A 15,098-nucleotide genomic window follows, 5' to 3' on the forward strand; every position below is an offset into this window, starting at 1 on the left:
AATGGTTCATACCTTCCAAGTAATGCAGCGTAATAACTATAAAGTAATAACAACTAGGAGTCTTGTGGTACCTTAGAGACTAACAAATTTATTTGGGCATAAGCTTTCGTGGGCTAGAACCCACTTCATCAGATGCAGTAAAAGTAATAACTAGAACATAACCATTGCCATGCTGTACACTCAAGACTAGACAAGGAACTAATTGAAGATTCATTCTATAGAACTCTCACCATATAACCATAACAACTGTGCTACTTCACACCCAAGAATCTAAACATGTGTTACAGACAGTAATTCTCACGGTGTACTTACAACACAGATAATTATCTTACAACAGCCCTACCATGACACAAGGGGATGATCTAGGTAAGGTGACCCAAAAATGGTTCTTTTCAACCCTCATATCTGAGATTCACATTTTTCAATCAATCTTTTAGTCCCTAACACTGCAAACACTTAAGTAGGGTGCTTAACTTTACGTGTGTCAATAGGAGACTGTCAGACAAAGTTAAGCATATGCTTAAGTGCTTTGAAAACTGAATGTTCTTGTTTTTTACTATATTCATTCCTCTCTCTCTCTTTGAACATTCATTCTTGAACTGTCTGTGAGACAAGGCTGGTAAAAAAGAAACCTACTTTCAGGTGCTGAAAGCGGAGGGAAAGAATTATAAAAACAGTTTATCAGGTTAAGGCCTTGTCTACGCATAAAAGTTGCATCCCTTAAACGATGCTGGCATAGTTAAAGTGCTACTACTACCCTAGTGTGGATGCAGTTATACTGGTTTAGAAACACGTGGACTGCTATAGCTTACTCACACATGGATAAGTCTTATACCAGTATAGAGCACCTTTACAGCCAGTGTAACTGCATCCACACTCGGGGTTGTAATAGCATAACTATTTTGGTTCAAACAATTAAAATAAAAAAAAAAAATTAAAAAAAAAAAAAATCACACCTTAACCAAAACAGTTTTACAGAAACAAAAACTATGTAGACCAGGCCTTACCAAATGAATAATTTCTCTAATACACATATCAATAACAATAGCAAATGAACCTGAAACATCATTATTTATCAGTGACAAACTGCAAAGCCACATTAAATCATAATTTAAAAACACCAAGTAAACCTTTTTCTGCAATGGGAAATCTGACTGCTGCAAAAACACAAACAAAAAATTAACATCAGCTGGAAATTGTTAAAAAATAAATGATTGTTTTAAGAAGGCTAACAAAGGTGATCAGCCACTTATTGCATGAGCACTTTTAAATTGTTTACCTACACTAGAATGTCTCCCCAAAGGGAAACACTGTACTGTAAAATGCAGTTAAACCTCCAACAACAATTCAAGGAAAGAGCAAAAATATTACTTAACTATTTATCCACTTATCACAATTGCTCTTACAATTAACCTCTAAACTACTAATCCATAGCAACCTCACCAGCATTAATGGAATGTTTACCATTTTTTCTCAAGATATTTCTGTTTAAATCAAATGTTGTTTTGCCTTATGCTTATAAAGCAACAACACATCACCCATCCACCCACACTCATCCACACACAATAAAGAAAAAAAAAGTTACTTTTCTTTCTTAATTCTTTCCCTGATTTCTTCATACAGTTAAGATAAATACAATAAACATTGTATTCAGAGCAAGTTCTGCCTCTAGCACAAAAATAAATAAAATTACTCTATTGCTGAAGGAAGTTAAATGACAACACTGAGACGCTCTAATCCTGTAAAGTCCGTTTAATTTTTCTTTTTCTTAATTTCATTATGATATACTCAACCCCTTGAGCATCCTAAACAATTGTACTGTTACCTTGTCACCCCCTCATTTGTTAGTTCAGTCACCAGCTGCATATAGACCGAATCCTGGACTGTGAGCTCTCTGGAGCCTTTGTGTTACTGGTTTGTACAAAGCCTAGTACAATGGCTCCCCTAAAAAGAATAATTCTACTCTCTCTTTACTGTTCACATTCTTCAAACAATTAAACCTATGCATCCCCATGGAATAGCCATCTGGCCTACCTATACCTAAGTATTTCTTTAAATCTTTGCTGATAAGGCAGCTCCAGCTCTTTTTGGTGCTCTCCAGTTTTTCTAGGACAGGGGTAGGCACGCGAGCTGATTTTCAGTGGCACTCACACTGCCCGGGTCCTGGCCACCGGTCCGGGGGGCTCTGCATTTTAATTTAATTTTAAATGAGGCTTCTTAAACATTTAAAAAAACTTATTTACTTTACATACAACAATAGTTTAGTTATATATTATAGACTTATAGAAAGAGACCTTCTAAAAACGTTAAAATGTATTACTGGCACGCGAAACCTTAAATTAGAGTGAATAAATGAAGACTCAGCACACCACTTCTGAACGGTTGCCGACCCCCTGGTCTAGGATTTTACACACACACACACACACACACACACACACACACACACACACACACACACACACACACACACACACACGAGAGAGAAAGAGAGATTAATACTAAGGAGGTGCCCAGAACAACAGTAAGTACTCATACAGTCATTTACATCTATAGACATCAACATACTCTTAAATTATAAAGCAGGGGTCGGCAACCTTTCAGAAGTGATGTGCCGAGTCTTAATTTATTCACTAATTTAAGGTTTTGTGTGCCAGTAATACATTTTAATGATTTTAGAAGGTCTCTTTCTATAAGTCTATAATATATAACTAAACTATTGTTGTATGTAAAGTAAATAAGGTTTTTTATATGTTTAAGAAGCTTCATTTAAAATTAAATTAAAATGCAGAGCCCCCCGGACCAGTGGTCAGGACCCGGGCAGTGTGAGTGCCACTGAAAATCAGCCTTCGGCATCCGTGCCATAGGTTGCCTACCCCTGTTATAAAGGAAGATTAATATCATCCCCATTTTACAAGTGGGGAAACTGGAGCACAGAGACATTAAATGATTTGGCCAAAGTCACACAACAAGTCCATAGCAGAGCTGGGAACAGATCCCAGGTATCTTCACTCTCAGTCCTGTGCGCTATTCATTGTATCATGATGCATCCCTGGAAGGCAGGGTGCACTGAAATCAATACTTGAGGCAGGTCTCCCAAAAGCTGTACAGGGAAGTGCTATCAATATCACATCCGTCCTTCATGATATGGTGCCTTTGGTTATATATCTTGAGGTGCATTGGCATTTCTCCCCTCATCACATTGCATAGAAATCTTTTTGATCATCTTTAAAATACATTTTTTTCCACTCAGTATTTAGTTGATTTAACCACAAGGTGCATTTTGTTGTAGACTGTAATAGCTCAGTCAAGAATAAAATACTTGTGTTGCTTCAAAACCCCATAAACTCTTCTGAGACTTTTATTGAATTACACAGACTTTGCTGCCATGTAGAGACAAGAAGCCTTCAACAGTCTCCAAAGAGTAACAAGACACTCAGTTTTTGAATGTGAAAATGATGGGGGAAGAATATCATTGTTTCATGTGCCTCAGTGTACCATTAAAAATAAAACAAAACAGAAAAACAAGGAAAACTACAATGACAACAGTTCTTAATCAGATCAATATATATGTTATTTTCTGAAAAGCTGAGAAAGAGCACTAAAGAACTATACAAACCACCCACCCTAACTGCTTACATTTTTTCTTGGTTTATTTCAAGATTGCTGATGTATTCCATCGTACAATTCCTACTCGGATTCCCAAACCAAAGTCCATGAGCACGACTAAATTATCTGTGAAAACACCTACTGGGCATCTCAACAAACCACTCCAAGAAAGCAATGCTGGAAAGCGACACATCATGAGAACTGTATCTAACACTTACCTTCAAAATGGAGGGAAGAGGTAAACAACTCTCTGCAATGTCCAGGAGTAAAATATATTTGTTGAGTAATGTGACTCACTGTAGCAATTTCTTCTAAGGGCTGTTTCAGAAAAAGGTAATGTTTCCACAAGTAGTGAGATAAAACTATTCACAGGTCTGTAAAAAAAGACTGCAACACTCACACATCAGTAACACTCTCTGGACCAAACTCTGCTCTCGGTGCTCCAGTGTAAATCCTGATTTACGGCAAGTTTAATGACAACAGAATTTGGCCCTTACCACGAAGTGACAAATTAAATTGCAAAATGAGTTTCTATTATAAACCAAAATTTGACACACACCCCTCTGCGACTAATAACCACAACCCTAATTCCACCCTAGTAGATTTACAGCAATTATTACAATCATAATGACAAGTTATCACACAAGGATTTTGTTTTCAGTTGGTCTTATGAAATTGTGTTTCAATGTGAAATTTTTAGGTTCAAATTTAAGTGAGAGAAGATAATACTTGGCAAACTATCCCGATACAAATGAAAGAAAGGAAGATAGTAATAGAGCAACACGAATGTACACAGAGTTCTTTAATGAACAGAAAAGCAAAGAGGAATCCTACAAAAAGTGGAAATATGGACAAATTGCTAAGGATGACTACAAAAGAATAGCACAAGCATGTAGGGACAGAAAGGCTAAGGCACAAAATGAGTAACATTTAGCAAGGAACATAAATGGCAATAAGAAGAGATTCTATAAATAGATTAGGAGCAAGAGAAAGACTAAGAAAAGTGTTGATCCTCTGTGTAGCGGCTCCGGCCCTGAAGGGGTTAAAGGTAGGCTGATTGGGGAAGCAGCCACAGCTGGGGCCACGCCCCAATCAGGCCACAGCTGGCCCTATAAAAGGGCTGTGAGGCAGTAGTTCACATAGTCTCTCTCTGGCTGGAGAGAGAAGGACTAGGCTGCCTGGGAGCTGAGAAGGGTACCAGGAGTGAAGCAGGGCTGGGGGGAAGGCCAGAGGAGCTGGGGAGCTCCAGGCTGGAAAAAAACCCCAGCCTGCAGGCCTTGCTGAAGGCCTAAAGCAGGTACTGGAGTTGCAGAGGGGCAGCCCAGGGGTAGGCAAAGGCAGTAGGTCCAAACCCCCCTTGCTGATGATGAGTGGTTCACAGACTACAGTCTGCCCCAGTGACTGGGAGCTAGATGGTGACTGACAGTAGCCACTGAGGTGGGGATAGAGGGTTGGGGGTTCCCTGGGGAGGGGAAAACCTGGAGAGTGGGGTACTGCCAGGGGGGCAGCACCCAAGGTAAAGGGGTGGGACATGGGGGCCTGAGGCAAGCAGGACATAAGCCAGTAGAGGGCGCTCTAGAGCTGGAGAGCAATTCCCAGGATGACCAGCAGGAGGCGCTGCAACAGTGAGTCATCGCCCTGCCACACTCTGCTGGGGGAGAGGAAGGGAGAACCAATAACCAACAACACCATGAAGACTGAGCTGTTTAATACCTATTTTGCTTCAGTCTTCATTAAATTGATTAAATTGTGATCAGATGCTTAACACAATGAATATTAACAACAAGGGAGAAGGAAGACAGAACAAGTTACAAAATATTTAGTTAAGTGAGATGCATTTAAGTTGGCAGGGCCTGAAGAGTTTCACTCTAGGATACTTAAAGAACTATCTGAAACAATCTTGGAACCACTAGCAATAGTCCTTGGAGGATGAGTGATGCCCAGAGTGCTGGACAAGGGCAAATGTATCTATATCTTTAAAAAAAGGGAACAAAGAGGACACAAGGAATTATAGACCTGCCAGCATAATGTTGATACCTGGAAAGATACTGGAACAATTTACTGAATAATCTATTTGTACCTAGAGGATAACAGGGTGATAAATGATGAGCCACGTGGATTTGTCAAGAACAAATCATGACAAACCAACCCAATTTCCTTCTCTGAGAGGGTTGCTGGCCTACTATGTGTGTGTGTGGGGGAAGCAGTTGACATTACATATCTTGATTTTAGTAAGACTTTTCACACAGTCCCACATGACACTCTCATAAGCAAAATAGGGAAATGTAGTCTAGATGAAATTACTATAAAGTGGGTGCACAACTGCTTGAAAGACTGTACTCAAAGAGTAGTTATCAGTTTGCTTTCAAACCGGGAGTGTGTATCTAGAGGAGTCCCACAGAGATCTGTCCTGGGTCCAGTACTATTCAATATTTTCATTAATGAGTTGCATAACGGAATGAAAAGTATGCTTATAAAATCTGCAGATGACACCAAGCTGGGAGGGGTTGCAAGCATTTTGGAGGGCATGATTAGAATTCAAAATGACCTTGACAAATTGGAGAATTGGTCTGAAATCAACCAGATGAAATAAAATAAAGACTAGTGCAAAGTACTACACTTCAGAAGGAAAAAAAATCAAACGCACAGCTACGAAATGGGGACTAACTGGCCAGGTGGTAGTACTGCTGAAAAGGATCTGGGGGTTATAGTGGATCATAAATTGAATGAGTCAACAAGGTGATGCAATTGCAAAAAAAATGCTAGTATTCTGGAGTATAACAAAAGTGTCATATTTAAGACACCGGAAGTAATGTTCCACTCTGCTCAGCACTAGTGAGGTCTCAGCTGGAGTACTGTGTCCTGTTTTGGGTGCCACACTTCAAGATGTGAACAAATTGGAGAGAGTCCAGAGGAGAGGAACAAAAATGATAAAATGTTTAGAAAACCTATGAGGAAAGATTTTAAAAACTGGGCATGTTTAGCCTTGAGAAAAGAAGCCTAAGAAGTGAACTGATAGTCTTCAAATATGTTAAGGGTTGTTATAGAGAGGACAGTGATCAATTATTCTCCATGTCCACTGACCGTAGGACAAGAAGTAATTGACAATCTGCAGCAAGGGAGATTTAGGTTAGATATTAGGAAAAATGTTTTAACTATAAGGATAAGCAAGTACCGGAAGAGGTTATCCAGGGAGGTTGTGGAATCCCTGTCATTGGAGGTTTTTCAGAACAGGTGAGACAAACATCTGTCAAATGGTCTAGGTATACTTGTCCTGATTCAGCACAGGGGGGATGGACTAGATGACCTCTCCAAGTTCTTTCCAGCCTTATATGTCTATGATTCTATGAATGGAGGAATAAATGAACCCTGCCATTGATTATGTGATTTCTAGAGCTTAAATAAATGCAGAGCTTCTGGATGTGCACACCATTAATTTTTAAAATGTAATTTGAAAAGGGTCAATTCCCTAACATATTAGTTAACTAATGTGATGTAACTACACTTGTTTGTGAGCAAACACTGCATTATGAAAGTGTATGCAAGAACTGAGACTTCACTTTTTTATTTTTCTTATTAGCTGTATTAACCTTTGCAGTTTTACTGGGATTATGGTATTTAGATCTCATTTGTTCATGCTGTCTCTCATGGAGCAGGGTTAAAGTTGTAGTTATTTTATTAAGATTAACATATATTATTCTGATTGAGAAGTGAAATCTTAGTTCTTAATATCCTGGGGGGATTTTCCCCCCACCAAACTCAAACATTCACACATAAATAACATATGTACCTGCAACTGTAACTCTATCTTTGTGAAGTTTTTGATCAGTCTACTTGATACCTATTACAGATCTTTTGCAAGGGCACTTTTAGTCCATGCAACACATAGCAACTGCCTTTTCAGTTCTTACTGAATTTATGCATGTAGCTAAAAGAATCATTTCTACTTGAGTCTTAGCTCAGTTTTTGTATAAATAAAAAAAAACAAGGCTTTGTGTTTTCCAGCAAAGGGACTGTTACTATAAGGATTCTGAAAACTGTTACACATAAACAAGTTGTATAAGAATACAACAATACTGTTTTATTTCTTGAAGGATAATTGTCATTATGAATTGTCAAAACTGTAATTATGAAAAGGTGAACACATTCTACAGAAGAGTTCATTGAAAATATTGATGCTATTTGTCTACAATGAAAATCAACAGAATGCTGCTATTGCAGAGTATAATATTGTGTATCCTGTAACACTGACCAATTCATGGGGTATTGTGCTACAGATGACTTTGACTTCCTCTTGTCACTATCTCCCCCATCCTTTTTCCCTCTAGGGAACTCATTCCAATGGTCTCACTAAATGTGATTTGTGGGACAGCTGCAATTTTGAAATTAGACTAATGTGGATCTTTTTTGCAGCGAGAGTGAATTTCAAATTCCCAAATTAAGTGAAAGTCAGTGGTGACCACAGCAACCAGGCTCAGGACTGTTCTGATCCAGGCAAAACCAACATCCTGGCACCCAACCAACACTATTTTTTAATTTCATAGCTAGAACTTCAAATTACTTTAATCAAAGACATTATGGCAACACATCATACAAGCACAGTTGTGGCAATCTCTGCAAACATGTGACTGCAATATGTATGGCTCTAAACAACTGATCAGAAATTCCCCCTCAGTACTTAAACATTAAAGAGTCAATCTAGTGAGAAATGTATTCAGAATTCTCCCTACAAGGTGTATTTTGTGATAAAATTATAGGAAATAGTCAAGAACTAGTTTCCTCAGATAGAAGGAAGCCTACAGGTTTTTTCTTATAATTATTTAATTTACCAAACTTGCATCTATCTGATCGATAATGGGGGAGGAGATATTACACTGAACATTCTTTTTGATATTCCACAATGTAGCAATTGGCTGTGAAGCAAGCACACCAACTCACTTGCTTTAAGTTAGAACCCCTATCTCCGATTATAGAAGTTATGGTCTTGATGCAGAAATTTTTGGGTGTGGTTCTTCAGGCTATATCATCATAATGGTCCCTTCCAGCCTTAAAAATCATTGCATAATTAATCACTTACAAACAGCATAAAAAAGTGAGAACTACTATCAAAATATTTTTTTCTTCTTCAACAGTTGTGAGGATATAATCATGAAAGAGGAGTTGACATAATAAATCATTTTAATGGTGTGGCCAAAAGTACACAAATGACCACTTCCATATTACCTGCTTGGATATATATTTTGTGTTTTTTATTCCCCATTAGGTGAATTTGAAAATCTGTTTCAAACAAACCCTCTGTTTTAATGGGTGTTTTCTTCTAACTTTAAATTTTGCTAAGGTACAGAACATGCCGCTGGGGAAGGTTGACAGGGAATGCATTGGTTGGTTTATATTTTGTGCATTGGAGTTGGTCTGGATGGGCTTGTCAATGTATACTGGTGTTTTAGTTGTGAATCTTAAATATTATTCTGATAAGCGCCTTCAGCTTTAGGAAAATTGCTTTTTAAAAAATCTGAACAAATAAAGTTAGACAAGAAAATAGCATTTTATTTTTTTAATCCCAAAGTTGGCAGGATATTTTAAATGTATGCATCTCACACTGTAAATTCTGATTTCCTCCTACATATCAAACGATGTAAAAGCATTCTGTATTGTCCATCTTATGCAGTCCAAACTGAACATTAGACTTTTCATCCATCCTATGCAGAGAATAAAGTGAATTAAAATAATGGAAAATTCTGTAACAGCTTCATAACTTACTGGTCACTTGTATCAAACTAAGTACTTGCATGTGGCAGCAACTGGTTCCACATAGGGACCCTGATGACAGGAGCACAGATACAGGATGTAGACTACAGATTGTGATCTGTACAGTAATCACCTGTTCCCACTACTAACGCACACTACAGAGAACAAAATTATATAGCGACCTCCAAATAAAGAGGGAATCAAGTACAATACCAGAATAATATCAGAGATTTTGAGAGAAAAAGGGCTCCTATGTATCTACCATATAATTTCCTCCATATTCATGCTTTACATTCAATTTGCTAGAGCACACTTTGGGACTTCACTTCAGTAACCATCATGACAGATTATTATCCTGTGTGTTCTAGAAACCAAGTACTTATGTGTTTATGGTTGACAGGTTTCAAAAAATTCTTACTTCAGAGTCCTATCCAGAGGATAATTGATAGAGAATTCAGCATAAATGGAGCTAAGAATGATGATGCAACTATATACCACATGCCAATTTGTTCACGGCAAGTTTTTGTTACCACTTAACATTACTGGGCTCGGATTAGGTAAGACTGCCATGGAGCCCAGATCCACCACCTTCCAGGACTTGCACGACCTAGAAAGCTGCTTATATTCTGTGCCCAATAGCATCTTGCACAGTAATACTCAAACATGCTATCTGAAAATTCAATTCTTTAGTAATTCTTTAATGGACTGTAAAATAACTGCTGTAGCTGGCTGTATGCCAGTATCATCATATTATGTGGATTAAATGATGGGAAAAGATGCTTAGGTACTCAGATCTTTTAGTGCTCTTTCATGTAAAGTTCTCAGTAAAAAAAGAACACTGCTTCTTGAACTCCACATTTTATGTCATTACACTTACACATCCAGTTGGACCAACCATATTTTATTTTTGGATGAATATTCTGCAATAACTATTGGCACAGCATGGAGCAGTTAGCCTCAGGGCTAAAAACAATGGGCACAAGCACAATGTATTGATATGGGGAGGGGAAGAGGAAGAGCATGCACTCCGGGTCAGTGCTTACAGCCCTTTTCACAAGCCTGTGAATTCACCATATTAAATTTCAGAAGTGTTTTTTGTTTCATTTTTGCTGCTCGCTTCCAACATCAAATGTCTAGTCAACAAGAGTCCACCTCACTTTACCTTGCTGAACATGTAGTAGTAGTAACAAAAATAATAATCTGTATTCAGCAAGTCACAGAGAGCTGGATACAAGGCAGCTTTAATGTTAACAGAACATTTTATTACTGAGAGATACAACACAGAAGTGAAAAACAGTCTGAAATTCAGCACTTGGAATTCAAAGCCTTACAGGATAAGAGCACTGAGAGTATTATTAGAGTGGAACACTTTTTACTCCAGTAATGCAATCCAAGTATATGTGGCCCTGCACCAATAATTCAGGATATTACCATCCACGCAGTGGCACAAAACTGGCAATTTTTTAAAAATCATCCAGTTGACATCAGTTTATACCACACCTCACTCTTGTGAGAAGATTTTTATGATGTATTCCAATAAGATTTATGGTCCAACATTTTTATAAGACAATGTGGGGGACTTATCTATGTACAACTTATGAATTCCAGTTTCATGTTATGAACTCTGTATATTTAGGCTGTTTGACTGCCTTTTGCATGTATTCGTACATCACACTTCTTATGTTAAGGAGAGAGGGAGCAGTGCCCGAGTACCTGCCTCTGACTGATACGGTCTTTAAGAACCACAAACAACTGAATAGGTCCTGCCCCTACCCTAGCTGAGCAATGGTTATGCCAAAGAGTGTGGCCAAAGCTGCAATAAACCAGTTTTTCAAATCTGGACTCCACCAGTACTCACTGTGACAAAATGAGAAAATGTCTGTATCATATTTTTATAAATATTATATGTGACTCTGTTTCCCTGTTCAGTTTAGCATTAACACTTCCTGGATACATACAGTTGAATCAAAGGAGGCTAGAAAAGGGGGGTCGTTAAGAAATCCAGGAAAGGTAAAACAATGACACAGGCAAGATAGCTCTGATGTACCCAACTTCAAAGGAGGTAAGTTAACAATGGTTGGCTCCATCCAGGCTAGAATGGGGCATCCTCCCCAAGCCTGGGATCAAAGGAGGCAAAAAAACTAAAGACCCTAGAAAAGGGAGGCAGCTTAGAGGGTAAGCTGAGAGAGGCTGGCCAAGATGTGTCAGTGAAAAGATTGAGAGCGTGACTGAGACACACAGAGATACAGATGCTGCGAGCAAGACAAGCTGATACTCACGGCAAGAGATTAAGTTAACTGAGCTGAGGGGAATTTACAAAAGTATAAACACCACCTTTGCACGTAGCCCTTTTACTGTTGTTACACTTCAGTCTAAATACTTTGTGCCTTTGAGAAATGAATGAACAAAACTTTGTTTTGAAGAGGCTGTTTTGAGTCACTTCGTCAACTGCTGTCACCAGCTCCCAAAAGGAAACGCTGGCAGGGTCCATCGGCAGTTGGATCTGCTGACTTGGTCATGGTTAGTTACCAAAGGGGTGTAACCCAGGTCTTGGGGTCTGAGAGTGGGTGAGTTGTGGAATTCCACTCCAACAGAGGTGAAGGCCTGATGCCTGTGGGATGCACTCAGAGAGACCCCAAGAAGGGACAGCAGTGCAGCTAACCCAGTAACCGTGACACACACGAGAGTGGAGCTCTGAAAAGGATGTGCTTAATCTACAGGGAAGTGAAGCCCTGGTCCTGGGGCTAAGGCAGCTAGGCTACACAGTCCAACTTCTGAAGAGGGTACCAGACAGAGAATCAATGCCCAGGCAGTGAGCCTAGAGGCCAAAGAAAGAGCCTACTAAGGCCCAGGAGAGGAGAACTTAATGCACATGAACCCAGCATGTGGGTCCAACACAGGGACAGGGCTGTGACATAAATGTATTCTATTTTTAGGGGTTTATACTTCTGCCCATCACCATAGTATCGAGCGCCTTCCACATAAAATAGATAGCAAAACTGAAGTCCCTAGAGGATTTCATGAAGTATTTCTCTGGTGCCTCGAACCACGGGTATGCCTTCAAAGTTTAAAAATAAATCATTGTAAAATATAAAATTTCACAATAAAATAATTACAAGATGCTCTCACAAAAACAAAGCACTCCATCCAACCATATAGATATCATATCACAGGATTTCACTTAACACTCTCAATTTCTAAGCCCTACCTATGAACCCCTAATGTTCCCTCAGTACAACCAACTCAGAGAACCCTATTACGACACAGTTATCACCAGCTGCAACACAGTTAAAGTTTGTAGCGTAGACCAGTGGCTCTCAACCTTTCCAAACTACCGTACCCCTTTCAGGAGTCTGATTTCTCTTGCATACCCCCAAGTTACATCTCATTTAAAAATTACTTGCTTACAAAATCAGATATAAAAATACAAAAGTGTTACAGCACACTATCACTGAAAAAATGGCTTACTTTCTCTTTTTTACCTCATAATAATAAAATAAATCAATTGGAATATAAATATTGTACTTGCATTTCAGTGTATAGTATATAGAACAGTATGAACAAGTCATTGTCTGTATGAAATTTTAGTTTGTACTGACTTTGCTAGTGCTTTTTATGCAGCCTCTTGTAAAACTAGACAAACTTGTAAAACTAGATGAGCTGATGTACGCCCTGGAAGACCTCTGCGTACCCCCAAGGGTACACGTACATCTGGTTAAGAACCAGTCGTAGACAGAATTTAACCATATTTTAGGTAGGTCCTCCAATTCAGTTATATTTGTACCATAATTAGACCAGGCTAAAACTCAGGTTTAGGACCAAACCCCATACTGTTCACACACAAATCCTTCTGGCTCATGCCAGAAACCTCTTAGGACTCAGGCCTGCAAACCTGTCAAGATGCATGGGTCTGAGTCCCACTAGGGGGCAGGTCCAAGCCCACTCGTTTAGCAGACCCAGATTTACTATGCAGTGTAGACATTACATTTAAAAAAAAATAACAACTCATCAATGTTAACTGTAACAGTTTGGCAGCAGCCTAATACCTTAATAGATATCCTTTCTAAAGTGCTTTGAGATCTACTGATGAAAAAGCACTATAACAGCTATATATTAATAATAAACATCATCATCAGGCAAAGCAGTTGTAGAGCATTAGCCAAATAATGTAGTTGAGGGAAGAGTTGAGAATTCAGTTCCTATCCTATGCATCCGAGGAAGTGGGCTGTAGTCCACGAAAGCTTATGCTCTAATAAATTTGTTGGTCTCTAAGGTGCCACAAGTACTCCTGTTCTTTATCCTTCTGAGATGCATGACACTAGTGATAAACAGTGACCAGTCCCACCAGCTGCTGTACATGTTTACCTCCAAAGGTTTTATAAATGCCACATTTCAAAAGCCTTTTAGAAACCCAAGTATCATCAGTGAACAGTGCTCAGCCCTGCCAATACCTAGAAGAAGACCAGAAGTCCCAAATCAGAAGAGAATACACTTTATAAGCTTAATAAAGCCAGGGACCAGTTAAACTCTAACCTCAAAGCATCCAGTTCCTCTCCCCCATCTTTATTTAAATATCAATTGTCTATTTCAGTGACTATTTCTGTTTAATGTTTTCTGTTTATAACTCCTCCCGCGGAAGGGGAATGTAGACTGGACACTTTGTTTACAAGCAAACTTGAAATGTTTGCACCCAGCTCTGGCGGAGAGAGGAGGAAGGAAGGGCCGCTGGAGAGAAGGAAGGAGCAAGGGGGCACGCTGAGAGGAAATGAGTGGGTCTGTGTGAGCGAGAAAGGTGAGGAAGGAAGGGAGGTGAGGGAGACGAGGAAAGGGAAGGGAATGAAAGGGGGAGGGGGAGTCCAGTGAAGGGGGCTGCTGCTGTGAGACCAGCAAAGGGAGGAGCAAGCGCCCCACGTGGCGAGCAGATACCTGGGCTATTGCCGTCGCTGCTACTGTGTGTTCCGGGCTGAGGCGCCCACCAAGGCTCGTCCAGCGCGTCCCCCATGTGTCCCCGCCGCACCGCAGCCCACGCCGCCGCTACCCTACACCGTCCGGGAGGAACCCAGCACCAGCTCCGGGGGACGCCGCTGCCGGCTGCTGACACCGCCCTCTCCCGCCAGAGACACGCCCCCTCCCCTTCGCTACCAAGCCTGGCACAGCGGGACGGGTTTGCGGCGTAGGGCGCGCGTAATGCAAAGGGCTCAGCAGCCGGGCTGTCGACGCGCGGCGTGCACGGGAGTCCTGTGCACACGTGGTGCAGGCGCAGATATGTGTGGTGTCTGGATGGCGTGTTTGTCCGCCCGTGTGCACACAGGGGGATGTGATGTGTGGATATGCACATGTGCATGCAGAGTTAGCGCAGACACAAGACCCTCTACTTAGACACGTTTGGTGGGGAGAAAAACAGGGACATTTCTTTTAACTCTCTTGAAACCCAGCAGTGAAGGAGAACTTTTTCGGATGGACAGCTTGGGAAAAAGACCGGCATTTTAAAAGGGCGGGGTAGGGCACAAATGGTATGTGTAGTATGGATAGATGATGTGGCTGCAGTGTACTTACATATCTGTGCACATATGCATGTGTCTGACAGGTTTAAGGATGCTTTACATCATGTAATATTGAAATTATTTACTATCCTTAGTTCACCATAGATATTTTACAACTCTTTTATTAGTAAGTAGTAAGAAAAAATAGGTGTTCAATTTTCAAGCACTGCAATCAAGTTAATCAAAGATTGCAAGGGGGGA

General features: G+C 40.0%; 2 protein-coding genes across 2 annotated transcripts in view; one reads left to right on the top strand and one right to left on the bottom strand.

Moving 5' to 3' along the window:
- The window catches only part of FILIP1L (filamin A interacting protein 1 like), a 296,405-nt gene extending 292,542 nt beyond the window's left edge, over window positions 1–3,863 (top strand). The window contains exon 6 of the mRNA XM_054044746.1: window positions 3,660–3,863. Within this exon, the coding sequence (XP_053900721.1) occupies window positions 3,660–3,848 (189 nt within the window). The 3' untranslated portion in view covers window positions 3,849–3,863. The remainder of the gene's footprint in view (window positions 1–3,659) is intronic.
- The window catches only part of CMSS1 (cms1 ribosomal small subunit homolog), a 360,808-nt gene extending 346,318 nt beyond the window's left edge, over window positions 1–14,490 (bottom strand). Inside the window, exon 1 of the mRNA XM_054044780.1 lies at window positions 14,281–14,490. Coding sequence (XP_053900755.1) covers window positions 14,281–14,356 — 76 coding nt within the window. The 5' untranslated portion in view covers window positions 14,357–14,490. The remainder of the gene's footprint in view (window positions 1–14,280) is intronic.
- Between the last annotated feature and the right edge of the window lie 608 nt (window positions 14,491–15,098).

Source organism: Malaclemys terrapin, chromosome 1, assembly GCF_027887155.1.
Source record: "Malaclemys terrapin pileata isolate rMalTer1 chromosome 1, rMalTer1.hap1, whole genome shotgun sequence".
Classification (NCBI taxonomy): domain Eukaryota; kingdom Metazoa; phylum Chordata; order Testudines; family Emydidae; genus Malaclemys; species Malaclemys terrapin.